At 37.0% G+C, this 24,792-nt stretch overlaps 1 protein-coding gene across 7 annotated transcripts in view; it reads right to left on the bottom strand.

Moving 5' to 3' along the window:
• Positions 1 to 24,792, bottom strand: part of LOC131161857 (uncharacterized) — a 131,999-nt gene that overhangs the window by 95,166 nt on the left and 12,041 nt on the right. For all 7 annotated transcript variants that reach the window (XM_058117855.1, XM_058117879.1, XM_058117887.1 and 4 more), the window contains exons 6-9: positions 24,458 to 24,607; positions 8,628 to 8,774; positions 8,461 to 8,521; positions 6,462 to 6,775 (exon numbers count right to left, since the gene is read on the bottom strand). In XM_058117855.1, the coding sequence (XP_057973838.1) occupies positions 6,462 to 6,775; positions 8,461 to 8,521; positions 8,628 to 8,774; positions 24,458 to 24,607 (672 nt within the window). The remainder of the gene's footprint in view (positions 1 to 6,461; positions 6,776 to 8,460; positions 8,522 to 8,627; positions 8,775 to 24,457; positions 24,608 to 24,792) is intronic.

Genomic DNA, 24,792 nt, shown 5'->3' with positions numbered 1-24,792 from the left:
GTCCTTTGCCCGAAGATCCCTTGAGATATCTAAGAATGATGTACACTGCTTCTAGGTGACTTTCCCTTGCTGAATGCATGTGTTGACTCACCACACTTACTGCAAATGTACTGTCGGGTCTAGTGTGTGATAAGTAAATTAGTTTGCCAACTAATCTCTAATACATTTCTCGTTCAACAAGTTTTCCAATGTCTTTTCTTCCTTTTCCTGCTTCAATGGGGGTATCGCTTGGTTTGCACCCAAGCATGCCAATTTCAGTTAGGAGGTCTAGGACATACTTCCTCTGAGAAACACTGATTCCCTTCTTTGATCTAGCAACTTCCATCCCCAAAAAATACCGCATTTGTCCCAAATCTTTTACCTTATACTTAGTGACCAAGACTTTCTTCAACCTGTCCATCTCTGCTATGTTGTCTCCAATTAGGATGATGTCATCAACATATACAATCAAAATTGTATTCTTCCCATCTTTAGAATGCCGAAAGAACATAGTATGGTCTTATTGTCCTTGCCGATATCTTTGGCTTCTAATCACCTTTGTAAATCTATCGAACCAGGCTCTTGGAGACTATTTGAGTCCATACAGGGACTTTTTGAGTTTGCATACTCAGTTTTTTTCACCCCTTTTACAAATGCCTGGTGGTGTATCGTCCTAAAGACTTCTTCTTCTAGTTCTCCATTCAGAAAAGCATTCTTGATGTCAAGTTGCTGGAGTGGCCAATCCAGGTTGGCTGCCAAGGCTAGGAGAACTTGGACGGTATTCAGTTTAGCCACGGGTGAAAAAGTCTCCATGTAGTCAATGCCATAGGTTTGAGTAAACCCTTTTGCAACAAGGCGGGTTTTGTACCGTTCCACTGTCCCATCAGCTTTGTATTTCACAGTAAACACCCATTTGCAGCCCACTGGTTTCTTCCCTCTCGGTTGATTCATCACATCCCACCTTCCATTTTTCACAAAGCCCGCATTTCCTCCATAACTGCCTCTCTCCATTTAGGGATCTCAAGGGCTTCCTAAATATTCTTAGAATTTTTATCCTTTCAAGATTAGAGGTAAAAGCATGACACCCTGTAGAGAAAGTATTGTAAGATATGAATTTAGAAATGGGATGGAGAGCACATGACCGAGTTTGTTTTCTGAGAGCAATGGGTAAATTGAGATCAGCATGTGCAGGTTTATCAAAAGAGGACTCAAGATTACTTGAAGACATTACCAGATCAGGAGTGGATGAAGACTTATGGTTGCTTAGATATATCATTGGTTCCGACTCTTTTGGTGCCTCAGGTATGAGATTCTTTGTGTCCTTTAATTATGGCTTTCTTGAGTAGACAAGTATCTCCTTGTTATATTGTTTTCCTGCATCTCCCCCTGAATTCAAGTTTTCTTCTGTATTTGTCAGATTAGAAGCACTTTTCAAGACAGGTTCGGTATTTGGGACAGGTTCAATGTTTGGGACATGCTCAAGCTCAGTAATAAAGGTATTGAAATCCAAAACTTGAGCTTCTTTACTACTCAAAGTCTCCCCCGAAAGCGTGGGCTTTTGGAAGGAGTAGTTTCAAAGAAAGTAACATCAAGACTAACAAATACCCTTTTTGTTGCAGGATCATAACATGTGTACCCTTTTTGGGTAAGAGAATTGCCAAGAAAGACACACTTGAGGGCACGTGGATCCAGTTTATGTCGATGACGTATATGGACAAAAGTAGTACAACCAAACACTTTAAGAGAGAGATTTGAGCTGAGATGAGAGTTTGGAAAAAATGCCTGGTATTTTTGAAGAGGTGAGGCAAAAGAGAGAACCCGACTGGGCATTGTATTAATGAGATATGTAGCTTTGAGAATGGCATCACCCCAAAACATTTTTGGCATATTGGTAGCCATGCCGTGATCATTTCTGAGGCAGGTCTCCGTGTCTCGCCGATAAGAAATCCCAACTTTCCCTTGCCATTGATCACAAGTTTGATCGATGATGCCCATTCTCAGAAATTCTTGCCATTCATCTTCTCCACCGTGAGCTAGAAGGACGAGTTGTTGAGTCCTATTGAGCCCATGGTGGAGATAGTTTCGTTCTCACCCTCATGAGATTCAGAGGTCATGGAACCTCTGCTTTGGTCGGCGGTTTCCGCCATTGATAGCTAGGTTTAATCTCCTAGCTCCGATACCATGAAATCAAAATGAATGATTTCTGCATTTCTTGAATTAATTTTGTACAATCACAACTCTCTATAAATACAAACCGTATTTCAACAAGGAAAGAATTGCCTAAATAGGAGCATGAAATCTGCCCAAGTATTAGGCTAGAAATCCCTATACAATCTCAAGTATCATTGACCCATTATTCTCGGGATTTCTAATAATCCTAGGGATTTCTACACCACCCCCGGGCTTGTTTCCCTCTCCGACTTCACATGTGTGTAAGCTTCGTCGCTCTCTTTATGGTCTCAAACAAGCTCCGAGTGCCTGGCTTGATAAATTTCGCACCACTTTATTACAATTTCCATTCAAGCAGAGCAAGTATGACACTTCATTGTTTCTTCTGAAATCAAACATGGGTATTGTTGTTCTTTTGGTTTATGTTGATGATATTGTGATTACTGGTTCCGATTCTGCTTTACTTGCTTAGCTCAAGACTCATCTCTCAAAGTCCTTTCAAATGAAAGACCTTAAGTCTCTCACATATTTTCTTGGTCTTGAGGTGAATCGTAGTCCCTCTGGTATTTCACTCAATCAACATAAGTATGCTAGTGACTTGGTGGCTACAGCTGGCCTTCAGGAGGGTACTTCTATTGATACTCCCACGAAATTAAATGTCAAGCTTTGCAAAGAGGAGGGTGACTTACTTGCTGATCCCAATTTACACCGGAAGTTGGTGGGTAGTCTTGTCTATCTCACCATTACTAGACCGGACATTTCTTTTGCTGTACAGCAAGTCAGTTAATTTCTTCAGACTCCTCGTCATCTTCATTTGGCTCCTGTTCGTAGGATCATACACTATGTTCAGGGCACTTCTGCCCATGGTTTATTCTTCCCTGCAAGCAATTCTACTTGCCTTGCTGCTTATAGCAATGTTGATTGGGCTGGTTGTGCAGATACACATCGCTCCATCACTAGTTGGTGTGTGTTCTTAGGTGATGCATTGATCTCTTGGAAGAGTAAGAAGCAAGATAAAATTTCTAAGTCATTGACGGAATCTGAATACCGGGCGATGTCTCTTACCTGTTCTGAAATTATTTGACTTCAAGGTTTGCTTGCTGAGCTAGATTTTTCTGAGATCGATCCTACACCTCTACATGCCGACAATACAAGTGCTATCCAGATCATGGCCAATCTTGTCCATCATGAGCGCACGAAGCATATTGAAGTCGATTATCACTCCATCCATGAAGCGTTTGAAGCTCGTGTTATCACTTTTCCATGTATTTCCACTGAATTACAAATTGTTGATATCTTCACCAAGGCTCTCACTCGTCATAGACATTGCTTCCTAAGTAGCAAATTGATACTTTTTTATCAACCTGCATCAATTTGAGGGGGGCTGTCAACGGAACAGCAAACAGAAAAAGATTTCTTTCCTTATTTCAGCCCACAATTATTTCCTTATTCCTCCATTCACTATTTTGTGCAATTAGCATATATTTAGTTTACATGTATAGGGCTTGACATATTATAGTTTACATGTATAGGGCTAGAATCATGCTAGAACTTATTTACTTTCCATGTATAGCATTCTTGTAAAGTCTATATATAATATACAGAACTCAAGGCCAGATCATTTGGCCATTCACACAATACTTTGATAGCCCTTAAACTGTCAGAGGAAATTGCTCACGATCGTCCAAATTAGCGAAAAATGATTCATGTAGCCAACCCCACCAAGTGGAAGTTAAGACTTGGTTCACTGTTGCTATTTGTTGTTTCTAGGCTTCCTTTGTGGGCATTCATTTGGTTGATGTCCAAGTACTAAACAATTGTAGCACCTAATGGATTTCTGACCTTGTCGGCCAGAAGGCCGATTTCTGTGACTAACGGTATTATTTGCGTGAACTGCAAGTGCTGCCTCTATTTCAGTTCAAGTTTGTGTGGCTAGGAGAAATTCCCACCAGTGGATCATGCCCTTGATTCTTCAATGTAATCCGTGTCAATTGAGCTTCAACCATTAAAGCAAGCTGATGGGCATCACCTATTTCGAAAGGTCACTGCAAGCTTACTTGTTATTGAATTGCAAATTTGCAAGTCAAAGACCAATGATGTATCTGTTTACCTTGTGAGATTCTATTTCAAAAAGATTGCTCCTTACTCCTTAGTGTCAATTGATGAAACTTCTACATGTACTATTTCACACTCTCCCTATGCTGCCTACGATTTTTCATTTTTGGTATATAGTTTGCTCATAGTCATGCGCTAGGAATTAGGCATTGAGCTTCTCCTTCATTTTATCCCATTGGCTGACCTTCCCTTTGCCTCTGTATTCACAATCATTTCAATAATTCCTCCACCAAGTAGAAGAAGCTCCTCTCAATTTTGCAGCCACTTGACTCTCCAATCTACTGGAATATCTTTGTGGTCAAAGCAGCTCTCTATGTTGTCTATCCAGTCCATGAATTCATCAGGTTCCATGTCATCATCAAATTCTGCAATGAAGAACACTATATTCTTGGAGTTTTGAAGAGCTCGTACCATCCAATCCTCCCATCATTCTGGCCTGTCATTGTGCTGAGCTTGCCCTCTCAGTCCAGAACAACTTCCATAGCAGGAATCATCATTCCCATCCTCAAAAAACAACTTATTGAGCTCATCTTTCAACTTCTCGTACTTGTTAATGATCCTGTCCCCTCCCATTTCCTTGATTATTTGTATGAAGAACCAAAGCTGTAAGGTTTTGAATTTGTTCATGCAACATCTCAACAGTTGCATAAGTCTTTATTCTTCGGCCACACTTTCCTCATCTACCTCTAACAGCCATCTACAAGTACCCAAAAGAGAACTCAATATGGTACCAATTCGATGCAGCATTTGAGGTAGAAATAGACTGTAAGGTCTGTCACATTAGAAATCTCATAGATGGGGGTAATTACAGAGAGATTTCAGAGCAAAAAGCAATCCTCTCATGCAAAAATGCAGTGGTGGAGGCTATTGAATTGGAAGGTGCCATTGGGTGAATCTTCACCCCACACTTCCAAGTTCTCAGGAAAATTATGAACAGATAGATTTGATAATCAAAATGGAAGGAGAAAATTATGTACAGCCTCTTCATCATCTGGGCTACCATAAATATAGGTACATGAATATAAGTACGTAACAGACTTGCACATTAAATGTGCCTGGGGAAATGACTATTCTTGATTACAATTGTTTCTAACTTCTCCACACTCGAAAACCATATTAATAAACTCTGAAAATAAAAATTGGAAATAGGAAATGACATATACCAGATCCTGAAAAATATTATAGCAATAAACATTAACTAGGCTTCATTGTTAAGCACTTGTATAAAGGCTAAGCTTATAAGTAAAACCCTTGCATAAAAAATCAAGAGAGAGAGAGGCACAGGAACATAGTGACTTACCTATTAACTCAGTTTTTCAATCATTTAACCCACAGAATTGTCTTGCAAAATCAATGCAAGTAGTGAGAAAAGAGGGGGTGAGAATAGGATAGAGGAAAAGAAACAAAGAAAATGACTCCACAATAATTTCAATTCACTCAAACATAAAATCATCACCATTCCATGCAACTCTACTTTGATCCTTCAAACAGGCTTATATGCTAGCTACAAGTCTGATTAACCCTAAACGACCTAAATCAACTTTCAAAACAATTCCTAAATATCAAAGGAAATCTTTGTCCAATATTCTGTAACAAAATATTTCATAAATGAAATTCACATAAGGCTACAAGTCCTTTCCACGCCATTACATATGATAAATGAGGCAATATCAATAAAAAGGGTATTTCAAATTATAAGTTTATGTGAAAATGTTTGTTCATGTTTTGCTACACGTGTGCTCATTGTGGAAGATTGGTAAATAATTCTTTCATGGCCTGATGAAGAGTGCTCATAATGAGTAAACCCACCCAATCAAATAATCAATTCCAGCAATCAAAACTCCTAAGACCAACCAGAATCTACTTCAAAGCACAAGGTTAGAGTCTATCATGATTAGGAAACCTGCTCAAACTTTGAATCAACAGCATTCATCCTTTCAGTTAAAATTTTCAAATATATAATGAAGCGAGAGCCAATAAATCATGCAGTATTACAAACTGGAAAAAATAAATCAATAAATCCTGCTACTTCAAAAAAAAAAATTAAAATCAAACCATCAAAGCATCTCTAAGTACAAGAATTCTTAACCCCTAGTCATTTTAGCATACCATTTTACTTGAAAAAGCGGGTGTAGAAGAACTCCAAAATGACAGTTATTTGGAAAACAAGTATTATGAACAACCTATCAAGTTCATACCTTTTCTGAAAGGGGATGTCCTGGATTGAGGGGAAACACACCAAATAACTTTTTGAAAAATATTGGAGAGATGGTTTGAGCTGACATAAGCACATGTCCTTCATGGGCAATAATTTGTTGTTCTAATTGACAGTTGTCAACCCCATACACAAAGAATCTGACCCCAAGATCGAGGCTCTGAAGAATATAAAGCATACAGTCAAACGACTGTGCATCAAGCAGCTGAGCAGCATGAATAAATGGAATAAATTCATGGAAACAATTGACCAAAACTGGCATTAGATCCATTAACTTCCTCACGATGACGGAAAACCCTGCATGATAAGCAAAAAGGCAAACAGTGCAATTGAAACATCAATTTTTACAGTTTAAGAATCCCTGTGTTATAGTAGTTCAAAACATTATCAAATATTAGGAATGGCGAAAGAGCATCACTCCACAAACTTATTCCAAGCTTGATGATCTAGGCAGGGGCAAGCCGCCTGAGTTATCAAAATTAATTATTTAATAGTTCCCAACAAAATGTGGGGTTCCAAGTGTTATTTCAAGAATCCAGACAATAGGCCCAACAAAAACCACCAAGGGCCAACCAAAAATAGGACAACCAATGGAAGCATAAATTCCTTGAGAACAACTGCTCAGTGTCTTCTATATTACTTCCAACAATAACTTTTGATTTGAAGCCTAAAATTGGTTAATCTTCATATCATAATTCAGATGTATGACAAAACACTATGTATGCGTGTGGGGTGTGAGATAAAGATAGAAAGAGATTGATGTTGTCCACAGAATAAAGATAATATGCCTTGGCTATATACACAGTCCCCAATCCACAAATACCATGAAGCCTTCAATTAACTCCCAAATTTTCTGCCCATAGTGATTCTACTAAGCATAACAACATTTCAAAAAAGTAAAAGTTGCCGCAACGTGAATGCTAAGGTGCATGAGTGGTATAACATTAAAGGATAAATTAAGGAACGACTATATTTGCACGAAGCTCGACATAGCACCAATAGAAGATAAGATAAGGGGTGGCTGATATGGTATGGGCAATTGAAACGCAAGCGAAATAGTGCACTAGTCAATTTTGTACTAAAAAAGAGGAGAAAATAGAATTTTAGGTCTCATGTTGTCTTCACAAAATCATTCTTCACTCTAGGAGGAGTATAGTGTTCTTCCATTGAGAAGAAGCAGCAAAACACTCACCGGCTATGGTGGTACTCTTGTTTCATTGTGTTGTTAAGATTTAGTTGATTTTTCTAATAGTTTGTTCAATTATTGTCATTTTTTGATTAATTGTTTTTTTTCCTTTAAATCTAAGAAAGAATATGCATGCAATATTATTATTTTTCAATTGTTGATAAATACAAAAAAAAAAAAACAACTTTTTATTATTTTTTTCTCGATGCCTTCCCTTAAACAACACAAAGATCATTTTTTTTTATTGATAATTCCTAGATCATTCTCTTATTTTTCATTTGTTTAGGGGAAGCAAACAAATGAAATATGATTTTTTTGGTGTCAAAATTTAAATGTATTTTACTATTTTGCTTGTTCTTTGTACATCAATATATGCATGTCATTTAGAATTTATTTTGGAAATTTATACCAAATCTTACAATTTGATTCGATTCTCAAATTCTTGATTTCCAAAATTGGAATTTCAATTCATAATTTGAATCTCAATTTGACAACTGTGCTTAGAACAACCTCCAACCTTGATCCAAAGCTAGAGGGTTTCAACAACCTCTAATCCAGTTTCCTAAGACTGACCTTTCCCATCCCTGTTCAAGTCCAACAAAAGCCTATTCAGATTGATCAAAATCAACCGTGAAGACAATGCACTCTTCCTTGTATCTGCCACTCTCAAAAACACTAAATGTGGTTCTCTAAATATTGACAAGCTTCCAACAAGCCCAACATTGACACCACTAACAACAGAAAGAAGCATGACAAACACATAAGAAAGAAACAAATGGCTCTTTTATTAACATACCAACAAAATCTTTCTGCACATCAGGCTCAAAAGCATGCAAAATCCGCTTTGAGGTTGTATCCTATTATAGTAAGAGGGTAGAGAGAGGGGAGAGAGAGTATTAAATTAGCAATATCCAATTAAAAATCAATTAGATACTGCAGTTGATGACAAGGATCAGGAGGCACCTTTCCACATGACGTGTCAACTTCTCCCTTATTACAAGGCAGCAGTGAAAGGCAGCGCATCAATCCAGCAATTGCATTCTTGAGTTTACTCTTGTCCTGCAGATAAAACTGGTTCTTTCGTAGAATATTCTCATAGTTCTCGAGAATCTGTTGATAAAATAACAGATGAAAGGGCTGTCTAAGTCAAAAGTTTTATGTAAACCAAAAAAAATGGTAACAATGAGTTTGAGTCAATTTAACTTTTGAACAAAATTGATATTTCAATTATCACCAAACAAAAAACAAACTAAAAAAATAAGTGTGTATAAGCAAGTTCAGATGACATTATAGTGACTTTTGGCATTATTTTTTTATAGAAACAAAATTTATAAAGGAAGAAGAATGCAGAAAGAGGATGAGGAATCCTCAAAAAAACCAAGAATGAAACAGAAGCTAATATGTAAGGAAACCAAAAGGTCCAAGACTAAGTCAAAAAGAAAATGGAAGTCGTATTGCTACAAAGTGAATGCCCATATGGATGCTAAAAACACAATCCTCTCCCAAATCAAATCTACAAATGGCACAACAACAAAAAACAAAGCCTTAAGTCTCACTATGTGGAGTCCGCTACATGAATCTTTTTCTGCCAATTTACTGGATCATGGGCAATTTTCTCCAACAATTTATAGCTATTAAATCATTACTTACTATCTCATACAATGTTTTAGGGGCTACCCCTACCCCTTCTACTACAACTAATAGTCTAGCTCGCTCACTCCTCACCGACACTATTTGGCCTACACTACAAATGCCCAAGCCATTTGAGATGCCCCTCCCTCATCTTCCACAAGTGCAATGCATAACTTACTGCGAATATGTTCATTCTTTCATTTATCTTTTTAGCTTTATATCACTCACCCACCTTAGCGTTCTCATTTCAGCAACTTTTACTTTTCAGATATGTTATTTCTAAGTCATGCAACATTCTAATCCATAGTGCATAGCTGGTCTAATAACCATCCTATGAAACATTCCTTTTAATTTTATGGGGATTCTACAATCAAACATGAAGCACTTTCTATTTTATCCACTCGCTTTAACTCTAGGTATAACATCATTTTAAATTTCTCCTTCAACTTGCATAATAGATTGAAGGTATTGAAATCAAATACTACTATTAATTTCTTTACCATCAAGTTTAATCTTTTCTCTAATATTCCTCCTACCATGACAGAAATTACATTTCATATATTCTGTCTTATTTCTACTTATCCTAAAACCTCTAAATTCTAAAGCTTCTCTCCGTAATTCTAAGTTAGATTCTACTCTATCCTTAGTTTCATCAATCAAAACAATATCATCTATAAACAACATATACCATAAAACCTCATTTTGGATATTCCTAGTAAATTAATCCATCACTACTACAAAAAGAAAGGGCTCACAACAAATCTAATGTACACCTATTGTGATTGGAAATTTGTTAAACTCTCCACTTGTCGTCCCAACGCTAGTCACGACTCTACTAAAATTAAAGATGTATTCCCAAGGGGGGGGGGGGGGTGAAATTTTCTTAGCTGAATTTTAATTTAGTTTAGCCCTTTTTACTTAAACTTCCACAACCAAGCAATCACAATATCTAAACAGAGACCGTACTATACCAATCGAGAATCCTAGATATGAATATGAATATGAAATCTAAAATTATAATCCAAACTCAATACTTCAATTAATTTAGTTGAGCAATTATCAAAATCAGATTTTCAGCAATGGTTAATAATATTCTCAAGATACGAATTCAGTAACTCAATCTTGAATTTTCTTACCACTTATGCTTCAATAGAATGATTAATCACAAACCCTTTTACCTCAACTAATTTACTCAAGAATTCAGAGATTTATGCTTGTCTGAATTTTCAATCCAACAACACAACCATACAACCAATATAGTAACTTGATTCAATCACAATCAAAACCCATATTCAGCAAGTTTCATATTCAGCAAGTTCTCCATGAAAATTAAGCATACACGCATGTTATATCTAGCAAGAATTTAAAGAGTAAGGGAAGAAGAGTTGAACACCGCATTTTTTACAAGGTTCGGCCAGCAGCCTACATCCTTGCCTCAAGCAACCCACTTTGAGGATTTTCCTTTCCACTTCGTTACCAAGTGAAGTATCCCTCTCTCCATTCAAGGTAGATACGCCTCTCTAACGAAAACAACCCTCTCGCTAGGCAACGATTCAACAAACCTGAATCGTCAAAAACAAAACAAAAAACAATTTTGTTTGTACAAGAAAAATACTCTCAGCTAGAGCAGATTTGTACACGTTAGAATCACAATATATACTTCAATAAAATCAATAAAGATATGAAGTTCAAGATTACATCACCAGTAATCTGATTATAGAGTGAGGATTGTTGAAGAACAAATCAGATTTTTGTGAGTATCCAGCCAGAACACACAGCAGCCTTTTTTAGAAAACTTTCAGCAGTATAACACTAGATTTTGAATTCGTATGTGTATGAGTTAACCTAATTTGCGAAAATATAATCTATATATAGTGCAAAAAGATTTCTTACCATCTTCCCCAAGTTTTCTCTGAATTTGGAAACCAATTCTTCAATTTTGGAAACAAAATCAGAGCTTGTTAAAATTTTAAACACAGACATCAGTCAACTGGGCTATAGGTTCAATCGCCTGAGCTCTTTAAAAATAGCGCATTCTGAAAGTCAATACTGAGTTAGTCGACTGGTCATGATGGTTCAGTTGCCTATTCCTGTTCTGTTTGCTCATTAACAAAGTCAGTAGCATATCAGTCACCTAATGATACATCATCAGTCGCCTGACCATTAAGCCACACTTTGTTTTTCAAAGTTTGGTTCCAAAATTTAAACTTGTAACTTGGAAGCTTAATTTAGGCTTTATGAAAATATTTTCCATTTATAAAAATAGGTCTCTAAGTCCATAATAATTTCTAAGAGCTTCAATCATCAATATTGAAATTTGAAGTACTTACATGAGACTTTAACAAGATGAATCTATCTAAGTTCCTAAGTCTTCATGTTGTGAAGTTTCCAATATCCTTCTGAGCTTTAATCAATTCTTCAATAACCTTCATGTCCCTCATGACTTGAAGCTTTATATCCATCATGGCTCATAGCTTAAGTGTAAACTTCATTTAAGCTCTTCAAGCATACTCACTTGATTTCATAAAAACACTTAAGCCCTGAAACTTAACTTAAACAAACATGTTAAGTAACCTTGATTTGTTATCATCAAAACGAGATTAAGCCTTGTTAGGCCAACATCTACCATCCACATACTTAATGACATCACTGTACCAACTACGTAATTCCTACTTTATTAAAACCCACATAAAACCTCACTAGGTACCCTATCATAGGCTTTCTCTAAGTCAAAAAAAAAAGGACATATGCAAGTCTCTCTTCTTTTCCCTAAACTTTTTCATTGATCTTCTTAAAGATATATAGCTCCCGTGGTCAATCTCCCAAGCATAAACCAGATTGATCTTCTAAGACCCTCGTTTCTAAACTTAGTGTTTGTTCAATTAGCCTTTCCCACAGTTTCAATTGTATGACTCATAATTCTAATTCCACGAAGATTATTATGATTTTAACTATCTCCTTATTTTTTGTATATAGTTATTAAAGAGCTTTTCCTCCATTCACTTAGTTTTTATAATTGTGTTAAATAAATTGGTTAACCATATAATTCTTTTATTACCTAAGCATTTCCAAACTTCAATTAGAACATTATCCAATTCCATAGCTTTTCTATTTTTCATCCTTTTTAATGCCAACTTACTTCATTAACTCTAATTTTGCGAATAAATCTCAGATTTTTAGCCTTTTCTCATTTGTCAATTCTAGTTTAAGCCTTCTACTTGGTTTTCATTAAATAGCCTATTAAAGTAACTTTGTCATCTTTCTTTCATGTCTTCTTCTTTAATCAATACACCTTCATCCTCATTTTTTTATACATTTTATGATATATAAATCCTTGCTCTTCCTTTGCCTAGCCCTAGCAAGTTTAAATATGTCTATTTCTCCTTCTTTTGTATCAAACCTAGCATATAAATTATTATATGCTCTATATTTAGCTTCACTAAAGGCTCTTGCAATGGTTTTCTCACCTACGCAAAAAACCTTTCTATCTCTCATTTTGCTATTACGCTTAGTCATGGTGTTGTTGGATCCTAATGGTGGGGGTTCATTCAGTACACATCGAAGGGAAATCCTTTGATCTAAGATAGTATAAAGTGGGGAAGCTTGCAGCTTTGTTCATTCTTAAGATGAGTCAGCAACGCAATCAGTGGTTAAGACTCTCATTCGCTGCTGCAACATGGTTCTTACAGAGATTTTTGCTTGGAATATCAAGTGGATTTTGTTAACTATTTTATGGTGACGCTAGGAGAGCAACCAATTTCTTGGAATTAGTGCATGGACAAATAGGCAAAAGGAACTCTATATTTGTTCCTTGTGGATCCAAAGGCAATGGGTGGCTTCGATTTGGTGGAAGAATTTAGTACTTTAATGACCTATCTTCTTCCTAGAACAGATGGTGTAGGGAGCAAAAAGATCATTGAAATTCGTTCTTGGAGTCAAGTAGTTTAAAGAAGCATTGATGGTGTTGGTGTTCGCTTGACTTCTAAAGGTGTGTTAGAGGAGATGCGTTTTTGATGTAGAAGGAAGATGTAAGAGGAATTCCTTTGGCTTACTTCGCTCGATCAGTCGAAGTTGCTAAGGGAAAGAATTCTGACAAAGATTCTAGCAAGGGGGTTAAGTTCAGAGGTGGCTAGAGCTTCTTACATAGGGGAAGGATTGATAGAGGTTGGGTGGGTTGGGCTTGGGTCTTTGATCATTACTTTAGACCTAGACCGGTTATTTGATAAAGGCCTATTAAGATCTCTTATGGGCTTGTTAGTTAAAAAAGGCCCAAAATCAGATTTATGATTCTACTTTGGGCTTGGTTAATGAGAAAGAAAACCCTCCAAGTAAGATTCAACAGGGCCAATTGAATGGACAAGCTCAAGTCTATTACTGTTGGCTTTAAAACCCCAGTTGATTGTCAAGTCCTCAACCACAATGAAGCCCATAGTTTTTCTTCTAAAACCTTTGGGGCAGTGAGACTTCATCTTCCTTCAAAGCAAAAACAAGCTGCAAGTGCAAGAAAGCTAGGTTTGACTTCAAATCATATCCATGGTGGTCAAGAGGAGGAAGTAGTTGCTCCAAAAATAGAAAAGAGAAGAATGTGGAATAAGAAAGGTTGGTTTCTAAAAATTCAACTAATATTCTTGAGGGTAATTTTTCTCTATCTAAAAGAAGCAGATTAGCGGGTGGGGTTTAAGGATGAAATTGGGGGAGCTTCTTCTAAGAATTTTAAATCTTGTGAGAATGAAATTTAGGATTTTATTGTTGGTTCAGAAGGAATTTCAACCGGTAAAGGGAAAATTCAGATTATTTGAGGAGTCAAAAGGTTTATGTTCACCATAAGGAAGTGCAAATGGGTTTCAAAATGAGGAAACATCTTGAAGAATATCAAGATCCATCTTGTGAGAAAAATGAAAAAAAAAAATTCTTAAAAGAGATTCAAAAGGTGTGTTAAACATAGTGGAGGAGCCAACTGGTGAAAGGGCTAATACTGCAAAGGATAGGAAGCGATGGGAGGATGTTTCAAAAGAATGATATTGTAGACGGTATTGATTTTGATTGTGATAGGGGCTTGCTTTTGGATCAAATTCGAGACCAACATGGTTATTCTTTCGACTCATCTTCTAATTGTATTAAGGATTTATCTTATGTGATTTCACCTCCTCTAAAATGTTTAGATAATTAATATTTTTTAGGATGATGTTTCTAACGAAGAGCAAAATGAAAAAAAAAAAGATAGAATCATGCCACTCCAGCTCAAAAAATTTCTAGGAAGGACCTTCAAGTCTCATAGTTTGTTGGATAACTTGGGCCTCAATTAGACAAGTCATGGAGGAAATGAATTTAGGCTTGATGATGGTAAATCTAGGATGAATAAGGGTCAAAAGAATTAGCTAATTTGAACTGTTCGGTGAACTATGATGAGAAGAGTTTAAAGAGGGTTTTCTAGCCTAATTTTATATTTTCATTTTTCATTTTTTATTTTTTATTTTTTATTTTTATTATCTTTTTTCTGTTTGCTTTTGCTTTTCGTTTCTCTTTTGGAGGATATAGTATCCTCACTCTAATTGTATATTCTATATCTTCATATATCTTTTTTTATCAAAAAATGTTTAGCTTGACTAAAAGCCTTTTCACATCTTTTATTGCCTCCTTATGCTTTTCATAGTTTTCCATGTTACATTGTTATTATATTTTTGCCATATTTTATGCTAAATTATTTTTGTTTTTACGGCTTTTTGGACATCTTGATCCCACCACCATCTTTACTAGCCAAGAATCTTTCTCTAGATTCACCTGAAATCTCTTTCACTATCTTTTCAATAGAACTAACTATACTACTCCAGAAAGTGTGTGTGTCTGCACTATCCCCTATTGTCCAATCATCCTCTTTGATCATTTTACCTTTAAAATTTATTATATTTTCTCCTGCCTAGTTCTCTTGCATTGATTATGTTACCTCTTCTCTTCGATTTTTTAATACATATATCTAACACTATAGAATAATAATAATAGAATTATATTCTAGTATTTAATAATCAAAAAAAAAAAAAAACTATATGTTATAGAGTTAAACTTTCACCTAGGGTAACTTTACAATCCTTATATTATAAATGACCATCCTAGTTGAGAAAAAAAAAAATTTCTGACTTTTATTTTGTCCACTCTTGAAGGATTTTAGGTGTTCTTCTCTCTTCTTAAAGCATGCATTCATTGTAATAAGATCATATGACATGAGGAAATCCATATCCATGTCCTCCATGTGTACTCTCATATCCTTTATTGTCCTTTCCAATGTGTCCATTCAAATCTACTCTTGAGAATATTTTCTCATTCCCCAATGTCCCTTGTACAATATTATCCATATACGCCCAAGATTGTCTTTTACAATTTACTACTAAGCCTATTTGAGGAGCATAAGAACAAATGAGATTTTTTATCTCTTGACCTAAGATCATCTTGGTTTTTATGATTATATCCCCTACTCTTTTCACATCCACAACACTATCTCTTCGGTCTCCATATACAATGATTCCGACCCCATTCTTATGTTTTTCTTTTTGAGTGTACCAAAGTTTAAATACTGATTTTTCAATTTCTCTATCTTCCTGACCCACCCACTTAGTTTCTTGAAGGCAAATAACATTAATGTTCCTTCTAATCATTGTGTCAACTATCTACATACTTTTGCCCATAATTGTCCCTCGATTCCATGTTGCTAATCTAAGCCTAGTCTCCTAAACTAACTTCATTACCCGTCCACGTCTAGAATGAATAATATTGTGACAAAACCAAAAATACAAAGAAATATTATAGCTGCAAGATCAATTTCCATGGGCTTGCATGCAAAAATCTATATATAATATTAGCATCTCAATATAATATTAGCATCTCACCTATTATCCCGCAAAACAAAATTCTACATTGGTTGGGGGGGTAAGGAGGGATCATCTTGTTACTTGGGAGTGAGTGAGTCGGTCTAGGGAGGAGGGGGTCTTGGTCTCATTAATATAGTGTTGAAAAACATTAATTTGGTGGGTAAATGGTTATCGCAGTTTCCTTTGGAAATTTATTTTCTTAGGCATTAAATAAAATTTGGCAGTAATCAAATGAGGGGGCAAACCATTCTCTTCCTCAGCTTTTTTTTTATAGCACAAAAAAATTTCATCAATAGGAAAAGAATTTGGAATGATACAACTCCCAAAAAGATCTAGAACAACTAAAAAATGACAAAAAGAGAAAATATCAACGAGTTCTACTTCAATTTCATCTTAAAAATATGAGATGCAAGCTTCAAAACCAGAAGTGTGAATCAGTTTGGATCACAAACTTTCATGGCTGCGAATTGAGTTAGGCCTGATTGAGCCATTGCTTTCAAATCAGGGCATGAGGCAAGCAACCTTCAACCTTTCATCTCCTTCAGTCCTCATTCTTCCCTTCTTTCTTCTTTTTGTTCATTCATTCATTCACTTTGAAACCAAAGGCTATGGATCCGTTAGGATCGCAGTGAAAGTACAGCGATCATACAACTCTATGATCCAGATTGATGGGGATTCACAATCATGTAGGATCGCGATACAATTGCACTGGGATCATTACATCCGCATCTCACTTAGGATCCCACTTATCCTACTTCTGCCATAGAATAACTTCTTGCTTTACGCTTCTTGAAATAACATCCAATTAACCTTTTTAAGGCTGTGAATTGAATTAGGCCAAATTGAGATATTGCTTCCAAATCAGCACATGAATCAAGCAAATTTTCCCCTCCTCCTCTCCTTCCCCCCTCCCCTTTTTTTTCACGATTTGACGACAAAGACATGTTCATTCTTATCATTCGGTCTGATCCTTCTCTCTTCAATCTCCCCTTCTCTCATCAACTAGGTTGTAACATGCAATTAACCTTTTAAGGCTGCGAATTGAATTCTGCCCAATTGAGCTATTGCTTCTATTGAATAATTGGGTAAAATGGAAGACCATCAATCAATGATAGGTCTCTCCCTCTATTTATAATTTATGTCAAGTACAATGCCAATGACCATAATACCGTTACTAACTCACACTTATTAACATAACTCTTAACACATAATAATAATAATGCAAAATGACTAAATAACCACTACACTACCCCTCAAGCTAAAGCATATGTATCATATACTCCTAGCTTGTTACAAATGAATTTCACACAAGCACCTTCCAAGGCTTTAGTGAATAAATAAGCAAACTAAAGTTCAGACTTCACATGGGTGGTTGTAAGGAGCTTTTGCACAATTTTCTCCCGAATAACATGGCAATCAACTTCAATGTGCTTTGTCTGCTTATGGAAGACCGGGTTCGAGGCAACATGAATAGCAACTCGATTATCACACATTAACTTCATAGGCTGAGAATGTGGAAAACCTAGTTCTTTCAACATGTTCTTCAACCAAACAAGTTCACATGTAGTGTGGGCCATAGCCCTATACTCTGACTCAGCACTTGACCTAGCCACCACATTTTGTTTCTTACTTTTCCAAGACACAAAATTACCACCAACATAGATACAATAGCCGGTTTTGGATCTTTGGTCGAAAGGAGACCCAACCCAATCTCCATCTATATATCCCTAAATATGAGTGTGGCCCCGATCTTGATATAAAAGACCACTCCCTGGTGCACCTTAAGATATTCAAAATGCGAATTACTACATCCCGGTGACTTGTTCTCGAGGAATCGAGAAATTGACTCTCAACACTTGTTGTGAAGGATATATCTAGTCGAGTAACTGTAAGACAATTCAACTTTCCAACAAGTCTTTGATACCATCCAGGATTAGGCAACAAATTACCCATATTTGGCAGTAACTTACTATTGGGATCCATGGGTGTATCAATAGGTTTGGATCCCAACAGCCACGTCTCATCTAAAAGATCAAGAACATACTTCATTTTAAGACAAGACAATTCCTATACAAGATCTCAACACTTCAATAACCAAGAAGTACTTCAAAGGTCCCAAATCCTTTGTTTGAAACTTAGTCTGCAAGAAATGCTTTAGGCATTGAATAGCTTGATCATCATCACCATTAATCAAAATATCATCCACATACACTATAAGAAGAATCCTTTTAGATGGAGTATGGCGATAAAATACAAAATTATCTACAGCACACTGAGGGCCAAACTCAAGTACTACAGTATTGAAGCGACCAAACCATGCCTTTGGAGACTATTTTAAAACATATAGTGACTTCTTGGGTCGACACACTAAGCCTGACTCCCCCCGAGCAACAAAACCAGGTGGTTACTCCATATAGACCTCCTAAAGATCACCACGTAGGAAGGCATTCTTTACGTATAACTAGTGTAGAGGCCAGTGATAGGTGGTGGCTAAGGAGACGAACAAACATGCTAAGGCAAGTTTGGCTACAAGGGAGAATGTGTTTGAATAGTCTAGACCATACACCTGAGTACATCCCTTAGCAACAATCCAAGCCTCCAATCGAGCCAAGGAACCATTTGGATTAACCTTTACAATGTACACCCAACGACAACCAACCACAAACTTATCAAGAGGAAGGCATACTAAGTCCTAAGTATCATTATCCTATAGAGCATGCATCCCTTCTATCATTACATTCCTCGACCCAGAATGTGACAAGGCTTCAGAAATAGATTTTGGTAGAGCAACAAAAGACAAAGACTAACAAAACAATAATACGAGGGTGACAAGAAATCATAACAAAAAAATATAGAAATTGGACGTTGGGTACAACTACGTTTACCTTTTCGAACAGCAATGGGCGGATCAACATCTTAGGAAATAGGATTATCTGAATGAGGGGACAAAAGGCGTAGAAGTGGAAGCTAGAGGAGGCTCTCCTCCCTTGAGTCGCGGTGTGTAACCTACAAATTGGGATGATCCAAGCAACAATACAACCTCTGTTGTTTATGGTGTGGCTCTTATACTTGGGGTTTCATAAACAAAGGAAGGAAGAAAAACATAAGGGTGCTGCACAAAAGGGACTTGTCGACGAGTGCCCTGTCCTCATCGACGAGTAGGTACCAAAAGGCTCAAAAGTTCAAAATTTCTGAGATACCAAGAGCAGAAAAATGGGCTCGTCGACGGGTGCCCTGTTCTCGTCGACGAGTGCGCATGGGTTGCGAGCAAATTTTGAATTTTGAATTTGAACGTTGGGGTGGTTGGGAATTCGGAGGGAAACCTTCGAGTGAGTCTTATTCATGTTCTTCTGGGCATGTATTGACAAGTGAGAGAGATCATTGTGAAGTGTATTGTGTACTTTGACATTTCTTAGTGAAATTCTTGTGTCAATTGCTTCCGTGCATGTAGGCTTTACCAAACAACGTAAATATTGTTGTTGTTCTTGTTGTTTCTTATTTACTAGTTGTGTTTGATTTGCTTGTTGCGTTTTATTCCAATGTGCATCCTATATACAATCATTATACAACAAATCGGTATCAAGGAGATTGTTGTCATGTTATCGGGATTATCTTTTGCAAGATTTGACATTGTCAAATTCAATGGAACCGGAAATTTTGGTTTGTGGCAGAGGAGAATCAAGGATATACTTGTACAACAAGGAATGGCTTAGGCTCTACTTGGCGTTCAATCGAAAGGAATGGATGAAGCAACATGGGGAGATTTGAAAGCAAAGGCCGCTTCTACAATACGTTTGTGTTTGGTCGACGAAGTTCTCTATTGTGTGATAGAGGAGGATTCTCTAGCGGCTATATGGTGAAAGTTAGAAAGCCGGTGCATGTCCAAATCATTCAATAATAAGCTTTTTCTTAAGCAACGTCTTTATTGGCTTAAGATGGTTGAAGGATCAAACTTAGATCAACATATTAATGCCTTTAATCAAATCATAAGTGATTTGATGAGAGTTGATGTTAAGTTTGATGAAGATGATAAGGCTTTTGATGTTACTAAACTTCTTGCCATGGACTCATACCTATGAAAATCTAGTTACCACTCTTACGTGGGGAAAAGAGACTCTTGATCTAGAAGAGGTAATAAGTGCTTTACTGAACTTTCATCAAAGGCTGAAAATATGTGATGAAGGAGAAGGACTTCTGGTGAAAAGTAACAATAAGCGTGGCAAAGGATAGTTTAAAAGTGGGGGTCAAGTCAAAAATCCCGTACTCAATCCAAAAAGAAAAGGGAAATCCAGTATTACAAATGCGGTAAAAAAGGGCATGTTAAACTGGACTATCCAGATTGGAAGAAAGGGAATGCTGAAAAGCATGAGGGGATTTCGAAATCAGCGAATGTGGTTCAAGAAGGAGATCCAGTTTGTAGTGATGGTGATGTTCTTTCAGTTTCATCGGGGTCAGATAATCTTACAGACTCTTGGATACTTGACTCGGCATGTTCTTACCATATGACTCCAAACAAGGAGTAGTTCAGCACTTACAAGTTAGTGAATTCAGGTTCAGCTCCTATAGGTAATGATGTTTCTTGTAAGTTCATTGGCATAGGAAATGTTAAGATAAAAATGTTTGATGGTGCTGTTAGAACCTTGAGCAATGTAAGACATATACCGGAGTTAAGAAAGAGTTTGATATCACTTGGCACCTTGGAATGTAATGGTCTCAATTACACATCCAAAGGTGGAGTTATGAAAGTATGGAAAGGAAATATGACGGTGATGAAAGGACAAAAGCTAGATGGGAATATCTACACATTGCAAGGAACTACTGTTATAGGTGGAGCTGCAGCCGTAGATGCTGAATCTAAGGAGACCGTCTTGTGGCATATGCATCTTGGGCATATGGGGGAACATGGTATGAAAGAATTACACAAGAGAAAACTCTTGAAGGGTTTGAAATCATGTCAACTGGATTTTTGCAAAATTTGTGTTCTTGGAAAACAAAACAAGGCAAAGTTCAAATCAGCTGTACACAAGACAAAAGGTATTCTTGATTATGTGCATTTTGATGTTTGGGGCCCGGTTAGAGTTGCATCAAAGGGTGGACATGTGTATTATGTGAGTTTTATTGACAATTATTCACGGAAAGTCTAAATATACTTCATACGGCACAAGTCTAACATGTTTGCAAGTTCAAGATTTGGAAGGCTGAAGTGGAAAACTAGACGGGGAGGAGAATCAAATGCTTGAGGCCAGACAATGGGACCGAGTACGTTGATTCTCAGTTTCTGGAGTTTTGTGAGTAGCAAGGCATTAAGAGACACTTTACCGTTCGCCGGACACCTCAGCAAAATGGAGTGGCGGAAAGGATGAACCGGACTCTAGCTGAAAGAGCTCGGTGTCTCAGGCTTAATGCAAGGCTACCGTAGAACTTCTAGACCGAGGCAGTTAGTATGGCTTGTATTCTGATAAACCGATCACCAAGGGTGTCACTAGAGGGTAAAATGGCAGAAGAGGTATGGACGGGAAATGCAGTAGACTACTCCGAATTGAAAGTATTTGGGTGTCCAGCCTATGTTCACGTGTCTAGTGAGGAGAGGTCTTAGCTTGACCCGAAGTTTCGTCGTTACATCTTTTTGGGATATAAAAAGGGTGTGAAGGGGTACAAGCTATGTGATCATGTAGCAAACAAGGTGGGGATTAGTAGGGATGTAATCTTTGATGAGAAGGCTATGGTTAAGCATACTCAAGAGTGTGATGAACAGAAACAGGAGCTAGAAAGATGGGGTAGTGATGAACATGTTGTGCAGGTGGAGTTGAATGCTCAGAGCAAAACACAACGTTCGACAACTAGAGCAAACCACAAGCATGCAATGAACATGAAAGATAAAAAATGAATCAAGAACACAGCAATATCATTGTTTCAGGCCTCGATGAACTCTATAATTATTGACCAACAGCTTCAGGCATTCGCAAGCAATCATTCCCGGAATGCGGCACATGAACAACTAAAAAAGGTGATACCTTTGGACAAAAAATATGACAAACAAGTTGGTATACTGGTGTGAGGAAGGATTCAAGACATTGGGGAGGAAATCAGAGCAAAATGACAGCTCAAAAATGTCTCATGCACCCGCGCATGGGATCAGCAGTGCCGTCTTTCTGCCAACATGTGGGCGCGCGTGGAGGATGTTCTGGCTTTGAAATATGAGAGCCAGCAGATCGACAGGTTCTGTGGCTTGCTATGTGGTTAGATTTGCAAAATATGAGGTATTTCTTGAGGTGTCGAAGAGAACAGCAGCGTACAGGATTTTCCCAGCTACTGCAGTTTTTTCCAGCAACTGCTGAAGCTGCTCCTGGACTTTGGTGATACTGATGACCCTTCTACTGCAGCAGGTTGCGTGGTATTATGATGTTTAGGGTTTGATTTAGCATCGGTCATGCAATTAGGGTTTAGGTCAGATCTTACTCAAATGCCATGTTGAATAATTGGGTAAAATGGAAGACCTTCAATCAACGATAGGTCTCTCCCTCTTTTTATAATATATGGCAAGTACAATGTCAATGACCATAATACCCTTACTAACTCACACTTATTGACATAACACTTAACACATAATAATAATAATCCCAAATGACTAAATAACCACTTACAGGTTCTAAATCAGGACATGAAACAAGCAACCTTTCCTCTCCTCCTCTCCTCCCCCAAACCCACCTCTTTTTTTTCATTTTTCATGCTTTGATGGCAGAGACATGTTCATTCTTCTCATTCAGCTCGATTCTCCTCTCCTCAGTCTTCTCTCATCAACTGATCTGTAACACCCAATTAATCTTTTAAGGCCGCCCATTGAATTAGGCTGGTTTCTGGTCTGAAACAGAAAGCAGTTTGCTGGTTCTACTCTTGATCTGCTGTTTATTTTTGGCTCTCTATAGAAATCTGGCAAGAGGAACCAGTTGATCCAGTTTTTCAGCTACTCTCATTCCTTTTTTTTGGGTGTGTTTTTCCCTTTTTTCTATTTATTTTCTTTTGATCACTCTTGTTGCAACTTTTTTCTTTCATCATAATTGTAGAAGAAACAACCTAGAAGCACTCTGCACAATTTGTATTCAGTTTTCTATTTTTTTGGCTCAATTTGTAGAAAAAACAAGCTGCTAGCTAGTGCACACTGAAACAATTTTTTATTTTTCCATTCTTCAGCATTTTCATCTCTTATACTTGCCAATCAAGTTTTTTATCATAATACACCAAATACATGAATCTCTACACAGTAAATAGAACCTTACCAACCCTGATCCAAAAAGGTTAGGTTCAAGCTTTGAATTTGGGTCCCAATACTTGTAGTTTGGTGAGTTTCTTGGAGTCTTTAGACATGGTTGGACACCAGGCTTGCTTGTTCACCACATCTAAGATTCCATAAATGCCTATGTAATCTTCAAAGACGGCTTTTGGTTAATGAAATAGTGAGTTATAAATTATTGAAGGCTAGTTTGCCCAGAGTGATTTCTCCTCTTTGTTCTTCCTGGTACTGGTCATGAAGGACTGTTCATATCTACCGTTTTTGCTTTTCTTGGCAAGTCTGACTGTTTTCCATTCTTCTACCCAATAAAAGCCTTCAAAACTTAAAATTGATTCCTTGCCCCTTACCAACATAAACCCTAACCATAGCAATCCAAAGCCCTTATCTTCTTACTGCGAGAAGATCCCTGCAATCTGTCTCCTTGCATTACCACTGAAATCAAGGCCTTTTTCACCCTTGACTTTCTTCTACAGTTTTTAATAATTTGGACTCGATCAACCCACCACAAACCTACATAGACAGATTATCCATGTGCACTGGGTGAACATATATCCAACTTCCCACTATGATTCAACCATGCCATGTGCCCATGTACTTGTCTCTGATCAAAACTCAGTTCAACAGGTGAGGCTGGACCAAGCCAGCTGAGCTTTAAAACATAGCCTGCTACCTTCTAATGTCTAAACCAAAGAAATGACACAATTTCTTAACCGACAAGATATAAACAATCTTCACCCCACCAATTCTAAAATTTAAAGATAATAAAACAGCTAAACAAATAAACATTCATAAACTCTTCTCCTAGGGCAGGAAAAATCCAAACAATAGTACTTAAACCAATGAGCAGAACAATTAATGACTTGAAAGCAAAAAAACAAGAAAAAAGAAGGGTGTAGCTTTTCATATAGCTAAAATGGTTGGAAGCAATCAGTACCAAATGCCTACAAAATATAGCTCAATAACAACATAAAAGTATAAGATTTCAAAATATGTGTCAAATAAGATACCTTTTCAGCATGCAAGGAAAACGAAGGTGGATGATGTAGGACAACAAGGTCAAGAAATTTGAAAGCCATCAGCCTAACATCAATGGCCAAATGCGTCATTGCATTAAAAATATAAGCCATCATCAAGGAAATCAAAGGTCCTTGATTATCCTGGAAAGAAAACACAGAAAAAAAATACATAAAATACGATTATAAAAGAAATAACAACATTAATGATAAAAATAGTACTCATTTTTCATTTTGTTGGTTGGGATAGCAATGGCAACGACAGCAAATATGAGTTCACATGTGAAGATAAATATACAGTCTCAATATTACGAACTCCAGAGAAAATG

Source organism: Malania oleifera, chromosome 1, assembly GCF_029873635.1.
Source record: "Malania oleifera isolate guangnan ecotype guangnan chromosome 1, ASM2987363v1, whole genome shotgun sequence".
NCBI classification, from domain to species: domain Eukaryota; kingdom Viridiplantae; phylum Streptophyta; class Magnoliopsida; order Santalales; family Ximeniaceae; genus Malania; species Malania oleifera.
This window is presented reverse-complemented; position numbering and strand designations above follow the sequence as displayed.